Source organism: Nerophis lumbriciformis, linkage group LG24, assembly GCF_033978685.3.
Source record: "Nerophis lumbriciformis linkage group LG24, RoL_Nlum_v2.1, whole genome shotgun sequence".
In the NCBI taxonomy this organism is placed as follows: domain Eukaryota; kingdom Metazoa; phylum Chordata; class Actinopteri; order Syngnathiformes; family Syngnathidae; genus Nerophis; species Nerophis lumbriciformis.
In genome coordinates this window covers 5727501-5745194 of record NC_084571.2, presented here as the reverse complement: position 1 = coordinate 5745194, position 17694 = coordinate 5727501, and the positions used below count along the sequence as shown (strand labels likewise).

General features: G+C 40.8%; 1 protein-coding gene across 2 annotated transcripts in view; it reads left to right on the top strand.

The window, feature by feature from the left end:
• The first annotated feature begins 105 nt into the window (after positions 1-105).
• The window catches only part of akt1s1 (AKT1 substrate 1 (proline-rich)), a 21770-nt gene continuing 4181 nt past the window's right edge, over positions 106-17694 (top strand). Inside the window, exons 1-6 of one of the 2 annotated variants that reach the window (XR_009817480.1) lie at positions 106-475; positions 824-1410; positions 4596-4875; positions 11197-11280; positions 12484-12659; positions 17551-17694. The exon at positions 17551-17694 is cut by the window's right edge and continues 53 nt beyond it. Coding sequence is in view for 1 of the 2 variants with exons in the window: in XM_061981396.1 (XP_061837380.1) it covers positions 1027-1410; positions 4596-4875; positions 11197-11280; positions 12484-12659; positions 17551-17688 (1062 nt within the window). In the remaining variant the exon portion in view is untranslated. The remainder of the gene's footprint in view (positions 476-823; positions 1411-4595; positions 4876-11196; positions 11281-12483; positions 12660-17550) is intronic. The other variant, XM_061981396.1, reaches the window with a different exon arrangement.

Below are 17694 nucleotides of genomic sequence, written 5' to 3'. Positions count from 1 at the left end.
GTTGAACTGGGCGTAAATAAGCCCCGCCCAAGGACCATAGTCACGTGTGCATGGTGCGTTCGATTGGAAGGCAGTAAACAGGTGACGCCATTACCGGATATAACTTGGTAGAACTCTGCTTTTCGAAATAAAATTACGGCGTCGACGGCGACTCACTGACAAGTGTTGGCGACTCGTCCGCAAACACAAACAAAATATGATTTTAGGATTATACATACATTATGTATGTGAATGTAGCAGTGTTGTGTTACTCTCTTCGAACAACAACGACTGGAAACAAACACCCTCGTCATCCGTTTTATTTGACTAAAATCGCAACAGGAACCTGCGGTGTTCCTGCGTGCCGACTTTCCGCTGGTGACGAGCCTAGCAAGGGGAGAGGAGCGAGCGAAGAAGGCACAGCACGTTTGATGAAGTAAAGTCAAGTTTAAGGCTGGTTGCTAAAGCGGCAACTCGGACGAAAGCGAGCAAGCAGGTAGGCGAACATAAACCCTCCGCTTTGCGTCGTTTGTTCTGCGCAGTTCGGCCGCCGCGTAAGTGTAAGTGTACAAAAATGGTGGTTGAAGTGCGGCTTGCATCCCGAGGACCCTGCACACAAACAGACTAATAAACAACAACAACATCAACAGTTGCAGCTGAGAATGACAAACAAATAGATTTAAAAAAGGAATGGCGTTGCTTTAAGAATGAATTGTGACGATTTCAAAGCGGCTAGCATTGCGTGTTGTCAACACGCTCTTACAGGTTTAGCAGGCTCCAGCCAATCCAAGCTTTGTGCTGAAAGTGTTTATTTTTTAATGTTTTCTGACTTTTTTTTTTCCAGATATCACCAGCAACTTGGAACCATTCATTCTCTCCCCTAGCGGTCTGTGTGAAAAAAACATCTCCCCGGCCCTCAAGTCCCATCATATCATCCAGTGCCTCTTGATTCATCTTCATCACTGCAAAAAAGAAAGAAAAAAAACAATCAAGACCAGCATATACGGATTTATTGATTTGAAGCTACACACTCTACCTGACACCATCATGGCCTCCATCACCAAGTCGTCTGAGCCGGAGATCGCGGACAACCACAGAGACACCTGGCTGGCACTACTTTCCGCGGCGGAAGCTTACTGCCAAAAGTCCGGCTGCGACCTGGCCATCCTCACAGCGTGCAAGAAGTTCCGGCCCTCGGTTCCAGAAGGGGACGGGAAGAAGAAGAAGTGGGAGAGCGGCGGCGGCTTCCCGAGGGAGTGCGAGTTCTCCTACAGCATTTGGGGCCAAAGCTTCCTGGCGGAGTCGGCGCGCCGCTACATCGACGACATCGGAGTCCTGCACTCCGCCACCTTGCTCACCGCGCAGAAGCACATGCGCCAGGCGGCTGGGCAGGAGGGCGCCAAGCTGGTGGCTGACCCCGGACCCAGGGGGGTGAGTGACGCACGCCCCCGTCTGCCGTGTCGCTGTGCCTCCTAGGTCAGGGGTGTTCCAAACTGTGGCCCCAGGGGCCGTTTGCAGCCCGCAGCTCATTTTTTAAAGGCTCGTCCTAAAAAGACTATCCAAAAAAAGACATAAAAAAGAGCAAACGGGTGAAATGTAACAAGAAAAAGTTGCACTGTTGACTATAATAACACAAAGCTGTTTTTTAAACTGTCATTGCTCAAAAAATAATTGATTGGTTGAAACTTTTATTAGTAGATTGCACAGTACAGTACATATTCCGTACAATTGACCACTAAATGGTAACCCCCGAATAAGTTTTTCAACTTGTTTAAGTCGGGGTCCACGTAATCAATTCATGGTAATAATGACGATTATTATCCACAATAATAATGAATCAAAATCAATGTTATGAATTATTGACTCCAATTACTTCACGTCAAATATTCAACTTTGAAATATGTTACGTAGTTTGTGTGTTTGCCATTCAAAACATAGTTTTGAATAAAATGGCATAAAACAAACAGACCCCTCAAAAAAAAAAATACAATCTTATAATCATGCATTGATCTGAAGTTGAATTAAAGACTTAAGTGTTGAATTAAAAAAAAAAAAAAGTATTATTTGTAACATTTTTATAATTTGGGGCCCCTTTGAATATCCCCCCAACGTTTTAGTGGGATCAAAAGAAATACTGATAAAAAAATTAAATGTTATGAAATATAGACCTATTTAGGCTCCAATTACTTACTTCACATGAAATATTGTACTTTGACATTTTTTTGCAGAAATAATGCGTATTTTGTGTTTGCCATAAAAAACAGGGTTTCTTTGACAAAAAGGGCTTAACAAATAAATAATAAAAATATACATTTATAATCGATGAATTGTTCTAAAGTTGATTGAGAGACCTAAGTGTTAAAATAAAAAAATTATTAAATGTGTGACTAATTTTTAACACTTATGAGTGGGGCCCAAAGAATTTTGTTGGGATTTCTTTTTAACTGTCATTGCTCAAATAATTAATTAAAATGAATGTATTGAATTATTGACCTATTTAGGCTCTAATTACTTCACATCAAATATTCAACTTTGAATTTTTTTGGAGAGGGATATTGCATATTTTGTGTTTGCCATATAAAAACATAGTTTTCTTTGACAAAAAGGGCATAAAATAAATACAATCTTATAATCGCGCATATATCTTAAATATATGTATTTATATGTTAAATTTATATGAAATAAAAGTATTATTTTAAAAATTTTAACACATTGAATACCCCAATATTTTAGTGGAATTAAAAAAGAAATACTTAATGCTAAAATAATCAATGTTATGAAATATTGACCAATATAAGGCAAATATTCTACTTTGATTTATTTTATTTTTTTGTGGAAATATTCCATATTTTGTGTTTGCCATAAAAACAGGGTTTCTTTGACAAAAAGGACTAAACAAATATATAATACAAATATAAAGTTATCAATTAATTGTTCTGAAGTTGATCGAGAGACCTACGTGTTGAAAATAAAAATTAATATATGTATGACTCATTTTTAACTTATGAGTGGGGCCTTAAGAATTTTAGGGGGATTTTTTTTTAAACTCTCATTGCTCAAATAGTTAATTAAAATAAATGTTATGAACTATTGACCTATTTAATGCTCCAATTACTTCACATCAAATATTTCACTGTGAACTTTTTGGGAGAAAACATTGCAAATGTTGTGTTTGCCATAAAAGAACAGGATATATATATATATATATATTGCCAAAAGTATTTGGCCACCTGCCTTGACTCACATATGAACTTGAAGTGCCATCCCATTCCTAACCCATAGGGTTCAATATGATGTCGATCCACCTTTTGCAGCTATTACAGCTTCAACTCTTCTGGGAAGGCTGTCCACAAGGTTGCGGAGTGTGTTTATAGGAATCTTCGACCATTCTTCCAAAAGCGCATTGGTGAGGTCACACACTGATGTTGGTCGAGAAGGCCTGGCTCTCAGTTTCCGTTCTAATTCATCCCAAAGGTGTTCTATCGGGTTGAGGTCAGGACTTTGTGCAGGCCAGTCAAGTTCATCCACACCAGACTCTGTCATCCATGTCTTTATGGACCTTGCTTTGTGCACTGGTGCAGAGTCATGTTGGAAGAGGAAGAAGCCTGCTCCAAACTGTTCCCACAAGGTTGGGAGCATGGAATTGTCCAAAATGTTTTGGTATCCTGGAGCATTCAAAGTTCCTTTCACTGGAACTAAGGGGCTAAGCCCAACTCCTGAAAAACAACCCCACACCATAATTCCTCTTACACCAAATTTCACACTCGGCACAACGCAGTCCGAAATGTAGCGTTCTCCTGGCAACCTCCAAACCCAGACTCGTCCATCAGATTGCCAGATGGAAAAGCGTGATTCATCACTCCAGAGAACGCGTCTCCACTGCTCTAGAGTCCAGTAGCGACTTGCTTTACACCACTGCATCTGACGCTTTGCATTGGACTTGGTGATGTATGGCTTAGATGCAGCTGCTCGGCCATGGAAACCCATTCCATGAAGCTCTCTGTGTACTGTACGTGGGCTGATTGGAAGGTCACATGAAGTTTGGAGCTCTGTAGCAACTGACTGTGCAGAAAGTCTTTGCACTATTCGCTTCAGCATCTGCTGACCCCTCTCTGTCAGTTTACGTGGCCTACCACTTGGTGGCTGAGTTGCTGTTGTTCCCAAACTCGTCCATTTTATTATAATAAAGCCGACAGTTGACTTTGGAATATTTAGGAGCGAGGACATTTCACGACTGGATTTGTTGTACAGTTCCACGCTGGAAATCACTGAGAGCGGCCCATTCTTTCACAAATGTTTGTAGAAAGAGTCTCCGTGCCTAAGTGCTTGATTTTAATAACCTGTGGCCAGGCCAAGTGATTAGGACACCTGATTCTGATCATTTGTATGGGTGGCCAAATACTTTTGGCAATATAGTGTATATATAATTTTTTTTTATGGACCAAACTTGAGGCGAGTCTTAAAGGTTAAAACAAATCTATATATTTGTTTTGAGATGAAAAAGTATCAAAATGGCCCACGCATGCTTTAACTTTTCCGGGTGCGGCCCTCAGTGGAAGAAGTTTGGACACCGCTGTCCTAGAAGCTCACGTCCTTCCTCCTTGCTGTCCTTTCAGAACGTGACAGGCGACTGCTTGGTGGGCGGAGTCAGCCCCAGCAGCAGACTCTACTCTCAGAGCTACCCGTCCATCTACAGCTCGCCAGACGCTCCCAGCCAGGGCAACAACGGCGAGCGTGAGCGGGAGAAGAGCGCCGTGGAGACCGCCAGGCAGGGGAGACAGCTGGCTGGCATCGTGGACCTGGAGGAGGAGTGTGAGGACGATGAAGAGGACGACGAGGAGGACGACGAGGAGGAGGACATGGACGAGAAGCGACCGTACGGGAACGAAAGTGCAGGTGAGGACAAGCAAGGAAGTAACACGGACGTGTTTTTATTAGAAACGCACAGATTTGCATTTAGACGCAAAGACAAATTCAAAGTAGAGCCCTAACGCCAAACCAAACGCGTCCTTCAATCACCAAACTTCCTGCTTATGTTTGTGTCTGCTCCAGGGCTCCCCCTGCAGGTGGCACGTGTAATTGGTGCATTGGTTTAGCAAATATTTTTATGGAATCAAGGCAAGGATGTGGATCATTCTAGTACGTTTAAATCGATACGCTTGTCAGGAATATTGATAATTCCACACAGAGTCGATACTAACATGCACAAAATCCATCGATACCTGCTTTTTTGATCACACAAGCTCGCCCTGCATAATAATCCATCCATCCATTCATTTTCTACTGCTTGTCCCTCTATTATTGCAGTGTAAAATGGCACATTTGGCAATATAAACAAGTATCAAATAATTATAGTTGCATATTACTTACACATACAAAGTCTTCAAGGCATAGTAGAAAGTATCCAGTAACAAACGTGTCCACATCTTTCAACTTACTGTGGCATGAGCATAAACGAGGTGATAAAAAGTTTGATATGTGTGGTGTGTATACATACATATATATATATATATATATATATATATGTATGTATGTATGTATGTGTATATATATATATATATGTGTATATATATATATGTATGTATATATATATATACACATATGTATGTATGTATGTATATTAGAGATGCGCGGATAGGCAATTATTTCATCCGCAACCGCATCAGAAAGTCGTCAACCATCCGCAATCCACCCGATCTAACATTTGATCAGAACCGCATCCGCCCGCACCCGCCCGTTGTTATATATCTAATATAGACGATGCAAGGCATTAGTGAGGTTATAAAGCTTTTGCCTGTTAAAGAAAGGAGACTGATCCAATGCAGCACAGACATTCGCGTGCCACGCTGTCACGACCCAGACGCACACCAGTGCGCAATCATATGGGAGCCGCGCTGAGCGCACCTCCAAGCGCGTCTCGCTGCCGGCGACGGCCGGGTATGAGCCCGACGCTCCAGCGCCATCCATTTTCAGGGCTAGTTGATTCGGCAGGTGGGTTGTTGCACACTCCTTAGCGGGTTCCAACTTCCATGGCCACCGTCCTAGCTGCTGTCTATATCAACCAGGGTGAGCCCCACCCCTTTCGTGAGCGCACTGCGCGCGGAGTGACCCCTGTTACGCGCCCCCGGCAACAGGGGTGGCGGGCAGGTAAGCTGCGCGGGTGGAGCGCGCGGAGTGACCCCTGTTACGAGCCCCCGTAGGGTGACCATTTCCATGACACCAAAAAGGAGGACATTATGCGGCATATCAATAAATTACTATGGTGTACATAGGACTCTGGTATACTCTTATTTATAGTACAATTTTGAGTGGTTTAAAGATGATGTTTGTGTGGCTGAATAGGAAAAAATATTAAAGTCAAGTGTTTGTTAACAGTATTTGTATTTATTCAATACATTGTGGTGTTCAAAAAGTGACCACTGAGATTAATCTTTTCAAGTGCAGAGTGCCACAAAGCATAACATGTGTGGACTTAAATGTAGTTAACATATATAATAAAAAGAAAAATGCCACAAAAAATTTTCCACATCAACATCAAGGCTGCTTGCTGCATATCTGGTTGTGTTATGCAGAATATGGGCCAAACAGTTTGCAGGGAGCACATCTTTTTGGCTCAGTTTCAACTTCTGATACACACTGTTATGTTTGCCACAATTGACACTGGCATTGTCTGCTGCATATGCAGACATGTTTTTCACCTCTAAGCCAGACATCTCAAGTTTTGCCAGCAGCTGGTTTGTTATGGCTTCTGACGTTTCGTTGCTGTCACTATAAAAATCCAACAGGACATGTTGGATGCCTTCATCAAAGTGAAAATACCTTACCACAATGGGAAAACACTTGTTTGTTCCTTTATTTGAGGCGTCGGTTGCTACGGAAAAGTGTAGGCTGTTTTCTTTTATGTAGTCGGTATGTTCCTGTACCGAATAGTGAGCGATGACGTTCTCGCACAATGCCTTGGCTTTTGTTCGGCCACAGGCCATCCCTTTAGCTGTGGGATAGTCACTGAAAATCTCCCGGTCCACTTTCATGCCGCGGTCTAAACTTCTGTAGGACTGGTGATGCTTTACAGCAGTGGTTCTCAACCCTTTTTTCAGTGATGTACCCCCTGTGAACATTTTTTTAATTCAAGTGCCCCCTAATCAGAGCAAAGCATTTTTGGTTGAAAAAAAAGAGATAAAGAAGTAAAATACAGCACTATGTCATCAGTTTCTGATTTATTAAATTGTATAACAGTGCAAAATATTGCTAATTTGTAGTGGTCTTTCTTAAACTATTTGGAAAAAAATATGTAAAATAACTAAAAACTTGTTGAAAAATAAACAAGTGATTCAATTATAAATAAAGATGTCTACACATAGAAGTAATCATCAACTTAAAGTGCCCTCTTTGGGGATTGTAATAGAGATCCACCTGGATTCAGGAACTTAATTCTAAACATTTCTTCACAAAAAAAGAAATCTTTAACATCAATATTTATGGAACATGTCTACAAAAAATCTAGCTGTCAAGACTGAATATTGCATTGTTGCATTTCTTTTCACAGTTCTTTTTGACAGACATTTTAGTGAGGGTCAAACCATCATGGCATGGGGGAAACTCTGGGTTTATGGTAATGAATGGAATAGCCTACTTAATTTGATGTTCAGTTTATGAACTTACATTACATTACATACCCCCAGGGTACCATTTGAGAACCACTGCTTTACAGCATGGTACACCTTGCACAGCTCCGCAGCGGTTATCTTGTCATCCAGGGGCGACGAAACTTCATGAAAAAATGTCCTCATTGAAGAGGTACCTGCCGCACGTTTATTACTTTTATGTTTATCCGTACCCGCATGCTGTTCAATTGCAGCTTTCCCCTGACTACTTACGTCGACATCACATCGACAAAGTGTGCAGAAGCCATGGAATGAGTCTCGACTGCTTTTCGTTATAAATTCGTGCTCTTTTATCCATTCAGAATTAAACGAGGTCTTGCGTTTTGGCATGATGCTAACTTTCTGTCAATGTTATGCCGCAGCAGCACATGGACCCTTGTTTGCTTTTTTAACCAATGATAAGCAGATTTGTATCCGACACAGCTCTTAGCCAATCATTTGATACGTTACTGCGTTGGGGGCATTTTTTACGGTCTTTGATTGGCTATCGCGCTGCAGCCCAGCAAAGATGAAAAAACTCCGCTCTTCAAGCCTAGTGCCTCAAAAAGGAGGACAAATACGTGTCCGGCTTGAAGCTGCGCCGGACGCCGGACAGGGCATTAAAAATCCGGACTGTCCGGCCTAAATCCGGACACCTGGTCACCCTAGGTGGCGGGCAGGTAAACTGCTTACCTGCTGCGCGTGACGCCGGCCGCGGCGAAGGCGGACGAGGCGGGGTGTCGGTGCGGTGGGCGCGGTGGTGACCCTGGACGTGCGTCGGGCCCTTCTCGCGGATCGCCTCAGCTACGGCTCCCGGTGGGGCCCTCTCGGGGGAAGGGGCCTCGGCGAGGCGTCCCTTCTCCGCTCCGTAAAAGTGTCCATCTCTTTTTTTTTTTTTCTTCTGTTGTGGCATATGCTGCAGGTGCCTGCTCGTTTTTCGTATGTGGGTAACAACATTTAACTATGTATATATATTTCCGAATTGGTTTAACTGCCACCCGCCTGAATCTATTTAAAATCTAATTTTTTTTAATTTCAACCACCCGACCCGACCCGACCCGTGGATAAAATCTAATTTTTTTTTATTTCATCCGCCCGATCCGCGGATAATCCGATATATACACATATATATATATATATATATATATACACACACATATATATATATATATATATATATATACACATATATATATATATATATATATATATATATATATATATATATATATATATATATATACACACATATATATATATGTATATATATATATATATATATATATATATATATATATATATATATATATATATATATACACACACACATATACAGTCAAGAAAATAAGTATTTGAACACCCTGCTATTTTGCAAGTTCTCCCACTTCGAAATCATGGAGGGGTCTGAAATTTTCACGGTAGGTGCATGTCCACTGTATGAGAGATAACCTAAAAAGAAAAATTCAGAAATCACAATCTATGATTTTTTAACAATTTATTCGTGTGATACAGCTGAAAATAAGTATTTGAACACCTGTCTATCAGCTAGAATTCTGACCCTCAAAGACCTGTTAGTCCGCCTTTAAAAGTCCTCCTCCACTCTACTGTATAATCCTGAATCAAATGCACCTGTGTGAGGTCGTTACCTGCATAAAGACACCTGTCCACCCCATACAATCAGTAAGACCCAAACATTCAGCATGGCTAAGACCAAAGAGCTGTCCAAAGACACCAGAGACAAAATTGTACAACTCCACAAGGATGGAAAGGGCTACAGAGAAATTGCCAAGCAGCTTGGTGAAAAAAGGTCCACTGTTGGAGCAATCATTAGAAAATGGAAGAAGCTAAACATGACGGTCAATCTCAATCGGAGTGGAGCCCCATGCAAGATATCACCTGGTGGGGTCTCAATGATGCTAAGAAAGGTGAGGAATCAGCCCAGGACTACACGGCAGGACTTGTTCAATGACCTGAAAAGAGCTGGGACCACTGTTTCCATGGTCACTGTTGGTAATACACTAAGACGTCATGCTTTGAAATCATGCATGGCACGGAAGGTTCCCCTGCTTGAACCAGCACATGTTAAGGCCTGTCTGAAGTTTGACAATGACCATTTGGATGATCCAGAGGAGTCATGGGAGAAAGTTTTGTGGACAGATGAGACCAAAATTGACCTTTTTGGTCATAATTCCACTATGCGTGTTTGGAGAAAGAAGAATGATGCGTAGCATCCCAAGAACACCATCCCTACTGTGAAGCATGGGGGTGGTAGCATCATGCTTTGGGGGTGTTTTTCTGCTCATGGGACAGGACGACTGTACTGTATTAAGGAGAGGATGACTGCAGCCATGTATTGTGAGATTTTGGCCAAAAACCTCCTTCCCACAGTCAGATCATTGAAGATGAGTCGTGGCTGGATCTTCCAACATGACAATGACCCAAAGCACACAGCCAGGAAAACCAAGAAGTGGCTTCGTAAGAACCATATCAAGGTTCTGGAGTGGCCTAGCCAGTCTCCAGACCTAAATCCAATTGAAAATCTTTGGAGGGAGCTGAACGTCTGTGTTACTCAGCGGCAGCCCAGAAACCTGACTGATCTAGAGAAGATCTGTGTGGAGGAGTAGGCCAAAATCCCTCCTGCAGTCTGTGCAAACCTGGTGAAGAACTACAGGAAACGTTTGACCTCTGTAATTGCAAACAAAGGCTACTCTACCAAATATTAATGTTGGTGTTCAAATACTTATTTTCAGCTGTATCACACAAATAAATTGTTAAAAAATCATAGATTGTGATTTCCGGATTTTTCTTTTTAGGTTATCTCTCATACAGTGGACATGCACCTGCCATGAAAATTTCAGACCCCTCCATGATTTATAAGTGGGAGAACTTGCAAAATAGCAGGGTGTTCAAATACTTATTTTCTTGACTGGGAGAACTTGCAAAATAGCAGGGTGTTCAAATACTTATTTTCTTGACTGTATATATATATATATATATATATATATATATATGTGTGTATATATATATATATGTGTGTATATGTATGTATGTATGTATGTATGTCGGGAATCAAAACCAAAACAATTTAGCTTTTTATCAGCATATTTCATTACAGATGACATGATGATGTCACACTACCACCATATTGAATTATATCAATAACACTATTATTTGTTTTGTATACTTGAAGGCTCCACATGACTGCTGCTCCTTTTAGAATGTAAAATAAGTGACTATTACTGCATATGATCATATTTATATGCACAATATGGTTTGTTTTGATACACTGAGCGGTTATAGAACACTACTGTTCTTTTTTTCCTAAATACTTGAAGGTATTTTCAATAAAGTAGTACATTTAAAAGTACACGGGTTCAGGTTTTATTTTTGTCCTGGTATCAGGAATCGCGTGAATTCATCGGTATCGACGACTGAAGTTCTGGTGTGGTGACAACCCTAATGGGCGGTATAGTTTGTGTCCACTGATGAAGGTCCAATTCTTACGTATTGTTGCTTTAAAGTCCATGAAAAGCAGCCATCTTTGGAAAAGGTCGACATCCTGCTTGTTTTCCAGGCGTCTTCTCCATGGACGAGGACTCGCTGTCTCGTGACTGTGAACCCTTCTTCGAGTCGGACGGCGAGGAGGAGAGCACCGACGGTGAGTTCACACACACACACACACACACACGCACACACACGCACACACACACACACACACACACACACACACACACACACACACACACACACACACACACACACACGTATTTGTTGCCTTCTTGAGACTTCCAAAAAATGCCTACCTCTTTAGCACCACCCTTTCTAGATATATAAAGATTTGTATTTACGACATTAATAATATATACATACCATGCAAAAAAAGCTTGTTGTGAAAAATGAATTGGAATTTCACAAGAGAAAGGTCACAATTTCACAAGAAAAACTTAGAATTTTCACTATTGTAATAAAAGTTGTAATTTTACTCAACGCAAGTAAAATTTTTGCAATTTTTCAAGAAAAACTGAACATTTGTGCAATATTATGATAAAAGTTGGAATTTTACTTAACAGTCGCAATTTTACAAGAAAAGCTTAAACTTTTGGCAATTTTACTCGACAAAAGTCACAATTTTATGAGAAAACTTTAAAATTTTGGCAATATTATAATAATCAGAATTTTACTTGGCAATATTATGACAAGTCATAATTCTACCCGAAAAATGTCACTATTTTAACAAAAAAATTGTCAATCTTGTGACAAAAGTCAGAATTATATATGACAAATGTCACCATTTTGCATTAAAAGGGAATAATTTCACGAGAGAATATTGCAATATTACAGAAACAGAAAGAATATGAGAAATTGTTGCCAATTTTATAAGAAAAATGTCGACACATTGTGAGAAAGACTGCTTTTAGTTCATTTATTTATTTTTATTTTTATTTACTTCAAGTTATTACAGTATGTCTCTATATACATATTAATTTTTTAATTAATTTTTGGCCACATTTCTTACACACACTTGTTATTACATATGTTGACCAGAGGGGGAGCACTTCAAATTTTTACACACACTTGTCATTTCATATGTTGACCAGAAGGGGAGCACTTCTAAAACCGACAGTCAATTTGAAAAATCCCTCCTTTTTGGGACCACCCTAATTTTGACCACCAGGGGTGCAAATGAGACATTCTCTATTAGATCCAATGGTTTTCCTTTTTGGGACCATGATACTTTTCCTTGTTGATGTCTCAAGAAGGGTAGAAATACAAGAACACACACACACACACACACACACTCACACACACACACTTGAGCCATGGTTCCACATACATGTTTGGTTTTGTGTGCGGCGCGCAGGTTCGTTGAGCGAGGAAGCTCCGCCCCCTTCGCGCTGCATGGCCATGGGTCACGCCATGCACTCGTCCCGGCACGCCCAGGCCATGGCGATGGCCCGCTCGCTGCCCGTCTCAGTGCCGGTCTGGGGCTGTAGGGGAGGGCGAGCGGCGCCGGGAGAAGGTAACAGTGGAGAACGGGTGAGCAAAAAAGGACACATTTTATTCTATTTAACTTACGAGGCAGTGTTGGGTTAGTTACTGAAAACCAGTAACTAGTTACAGTTACTAGTTACTTTATTTTAAAAGTAACTCCGTTACTAACTCAGTTACTTACACCAAAAAGTAATGCGTTACTGTGAAAAGTAACTATTTATCGTATTTTTCGGAGTATAAGTCGCACCGGAGTATAAGTCGCACTTGCTGAAAATGCATAATAAAGAAGGAAAAAAACATTATGCAACTTTCATAAACTATGACAAAAAATGCGACTTATAGTCCGAAAAATACGGTAGTTACTTCTTTTTGTCTTCTTTTTTTTTTTTTTAAACTCTCATTAATGCCCTTTTAGCCTTCATTTCAGTACTGTTAGTGCACTGGAGAATAATACAATCTGTTGATCAACTTGACACGCATTTGCAGCACTGAACTCTGCTAAGCAATGTGGTCTACATACAACACACAAAGACAAAGATATGTTTCAAAGGGCCAGTTTATTTCAGGCCAGAACAAATTGACAAAACTATTTTAAATAGCTGCAACATAACATACATAAGTAACAAACAGCATAATAACAGCATAGCTGTAAACCTGGTTTCACCCAAGGAAGGCACACATGACATACACAAAGCCTAAGCAGGCATTTTTTCTCTCAAGGAATTCTGAAATAAAATCATGTCTTCATGAGATCAACAGTGTACTGAAGCCCAGAACACTCTACACATTTCCCCACTTTTAGTTTAGAGAAAAGTAAAGATTTGCCTGGCCCACTAGGATCCCTCTTTATGTTTGTGAACTTTATAGTCTATACATTTAGAGTGATGTGATAATCAAACACTCTAGAAGTCTAGAATGAAAGAGTATATAAGGGAATTGACAGTGTGTGTACCTTCAGTGATGAATGATGAGCAGAGGCGGAGTTTGAAGTGTCTTCTTTAGCTTGCTTTCCATGTTTATGTACTCACTGTCCACTGTGTCCAGGAACTTGGAAAATGTTTTCGTGCCATTTGCCGTTTGATGCCCGCTGTCATGCTAATTAGCTGCCTGAAATCGGGTGACTCCACTGTAGAAATAGCCTGCATGTCTTTTAGCACACGCTGCAATGGCTCTATCAATGTTGTCCTGGCTAGCAGTCCCTCCGTTAAAATCCAGCCGCTGTTGGAGGCGGAGGTGAAGTGTGACTCTCTTCACTAGCTTCGTCGAAGCATGTTGCTTTTGTAGCTGTTTCAGCAGATTTGAATTGCTGTTTTGGGCAGTAGATGGGATCTTTGATCAAAGACACAACTTACATTTAACTAAAATGTTCTTTTCTTTGTGCTCAACAAAAGAAAAGTAGTGAGAATATCTCCATGTTAAGAAACTGGAATGCGGCTCCACCATGATGTCTTGTTAGTAAACAGACACGCCCACCCTCCCCTCACCACACCCACACCCAGACACACACAGAGCGCGCCTCTTCTCTCCCTTGTGACACAAGAACATTCAGAAGGACGACACTGCAACTCTCCAATAAAACACACTCAGATATTCTGTTTCTAGCCGATACTACATAAAAAATAGCGTAAAATAACACAGTAACGCATCATGTAGTAACGGTTACTGAGTTACTGAATATAAAAAATAACGCGTTAGACTACTAGTTACCGCCGAAACTAACGGCGTTACAGTAACGCGTTACTTTGTAACGCGTTAGTCCCATCACTGTTACTAGGTCATTTACAAAAGACATGAACAATAAACATGGCTACTAAAAAAACTACTGAAAATGTAAAATTTTCAATAGTCTAATGTTTTAAGAAGTGGTCATTTTGCACTAATTTATAAAAAAAAAATCTTAATTTCTCATGAAATTGTAACATTTCTATAAAAATGCATAATCTTACAAGAGGTCGTAAAATAAAATAAAATATTTCTGCAATAAAAGTAGAAATGTTGCAATAACATGCATTTGCTTTTTTAAAGAAAAAGAAGAAAAAAAAGGGAATATTCCCTAAATATAGTGACTAAGTAACATCTTATTTTCTGGCAGACCAGGTGTGTTTAGAAGCTTAGTTACGATGCATACTGCCACCTACTGTATAACAAGCAACACGCTACTTTCACACACAGTCCCATTATAAGGTGTTTATGAGCGAGGGCATAACTGGTAGCGCCAAATCTACATACCACACATATATATTGTTTATGGTCTTGTCCTAGTCTGTGTTTGTAGTCCATTCCTGGTCTGTATTTTAGTCCTTGTTTGTTGTCGAGTACTAGTTTGTGGACTAGTCCTAGTTTGTGATCTGTAATTTAATTATGTTGTTGTTGATGATGTTGGTGATGTTGTTGATGATGATGATGTTGATTGTTATTTTTTAGTTTTTGATGTAAGTTAGTGATGTTGTAAGTTGATGATGTTGTTGTTGATGTATGTTGACACAACGTTGTTGTTGTTGATGTTAGTTGTTGTTGATGTTCACCAAGAGGCGTGTGGAATGTCAAGAAGGAGAGAAAGCTGCCAGTTTGTTGGCGAGGCGCTTCATAACGCAAACAAAGACACCATTCTCTGACTCTGACCTCGCTATTGTGATGCTTCCCTACTATCTTCAAAACCCCCCGCCCCGCAGTCCCCACCACCACTTCATGTGACCGCCGATGACATCATCGTCAGGTCGGGCGCACAACGTAGGAGTTTCAAGGCGCTCCATTGTTGTCCTTCTGAGAAGGGCGTCATTCCAACGATTGCAAATACTTCCAACTTAAACAAACGTCTCTAGTAATTCCATCAACCTTTGATCATGGATATACAAAGTTTGACATAAGAGGACCCTGGCTAGTTAACCACTGATGTCAGTCTTGGGGGACCCCTAGTGGCCATGGGGCCCTAAGCAGCCACACATGCCTGCTTGCACCTCCACCACCAAACCCCCAAAACAATCGAATCCCGTGTGGTGGCGGCGCACACCTGAAATGGGTTGACTTTAAATACATCGTTTCCTGTGTCCCTTCTTTGCTAGTGACGAAGGAAGCTAACAACCTAAAAGGCGATATGCCGAATAACGCCGTCACTTTTTTCTATTAATCCAATTACTTCCTTCTATGTACGTTACAACGCCGTTAGCGACGCCTTTGATGTGATTGTATGTCAACAAGACTGCATCAGAAGCACAGCAAGTTCAATATAGGAAGTAACAACCAGCAGCACTTTAAAGTCAACTTGGTATCAAATAGGAGGCAACATCACATAGCAAACAACATACTAATACTACGAGAGAATAATAAATAACTAATAAATGATTGAAGTGACAATCTTGCAGGACAAGGAGACTACAGCCATGAAAGCACATTTAATCTCCTTATAAACTCGCGCTAACATGATCCAGCGATAAGATTCGACAAAACTGCTGCTGCTAAGATAACAAGCAAAACTAAACTAATGCTGCTCTACCTGGGCGCTGATGTCACACGCCACTTAGCAACAGGCACCGCCTTTTAAAGGCACACACACTCTGCTCTCATGAAACATCTCATATTTATAAGTTTTTAAGTAATGCAATAAACACTTTTCCCTGGTAATTAATTACGGTAACACGTTAGTATGGGGAACACATATTCACCATTAATTAGTTGCTTATTAACATGCACATTAGTAACATATTGGCTCTTAATTTGTCATTATAAAGTACTTATTAATGCCTTATTCTACATGGCCTTATTATACAACCAGTAAGCCATTAACTAAGAGTCTTCCCTCAATAACCTCAGAATTATTGCTTCTTAGTAACCCTAACCCTTATATGTTCCCCTAGTGTCCAAATAACTCTAAATTAAGTCTCTGTTACTTTAATAAGCAACTAATTAATGGTGAATATTAGAGATGTCCGATATCGGACTGCCAATATTGTCGGCCGATTAATGCTTTAAAATGTAATATCGAAAATGATCGGTATCAGTTTCAAAATTATCGGTATCGGTTTCAAAAAGTAAAATGTATGACTTTTTAAAACGCTGCTGTGTACACGGACGTAGGGAGAAGTACAGAGCGCCAACAAATCTTAAAGGCACTGTCTTTGCGTGCCGGCCCAGTCACATTACATCTACGGCTTTTCACACACACAAGTGAATGAAACGCATACTTGGTCAACAGCCATACAGGTCACACTGAGGGTGGCCGTATAAACAACTTTAACACTGTTGCAAATATGCGCCACACTGTGAACCCACACCAAACAAGAATGACAAACACATTTCGGGAGAACATCCGCACCGTAACAGAAGAAATACCCAGAACCCCTTGCAGCACTAATTCTTCCGGGACGCTACAATATACCCCCTGCACCCCCCCCCCCCCAACCCCGCCCACCTCAACCTCCTCATGCTATCTCAGGGAGAGCATGTCCCAAATTCCAAGCTGCTGTTTTGAGGCATGTTAAAAAAAACAATGCACTTTGTGACTTCAATAATAAATATGGCAGTGCCATGTTGGCATTTTTTTTCCATAACTTGAGTTGATTTATTTTGGAAAACCTTGTTACATTGTTTAATGCATCCAGCAGGGCATCACAACAAAATTAGGCATAATAATGTGTTAATTCCACGACTGTATATATCGGTATCGGTTGATATCGGAATTGGTAATTAAGAGTTGGACAATATCGGGATGTCGGCCATTATCGGACATCTCTAGTGAATATGTTCCCCATACTAAAGTGTTACCTTAATTACATTAGTAAAGAGTTATTCCATTAGTAATTTAATTACTTTTTTGGCAAAGTAACAAGTACGAGTTGTGGTTTGTTCACAGCGCCCCTAGTGTTTCAGCAGGGAATCACTATGGAACGCTACAATAATAATGTCACGATATAAAGTTTACATTTCTGCGTCCCCTCAGGTGGGCTGCGCTGACCTGGAGCACATCGCCGCTAGCATGAAGGCTCTTCTGGCCCCGGGCGCCAACGACGGGACGGAGATGTTCGGGGCGCTGCCTCGGCCCCGCGTCAACACGGGCGACTTCTCCCTCAAGCACTGAGGCCCG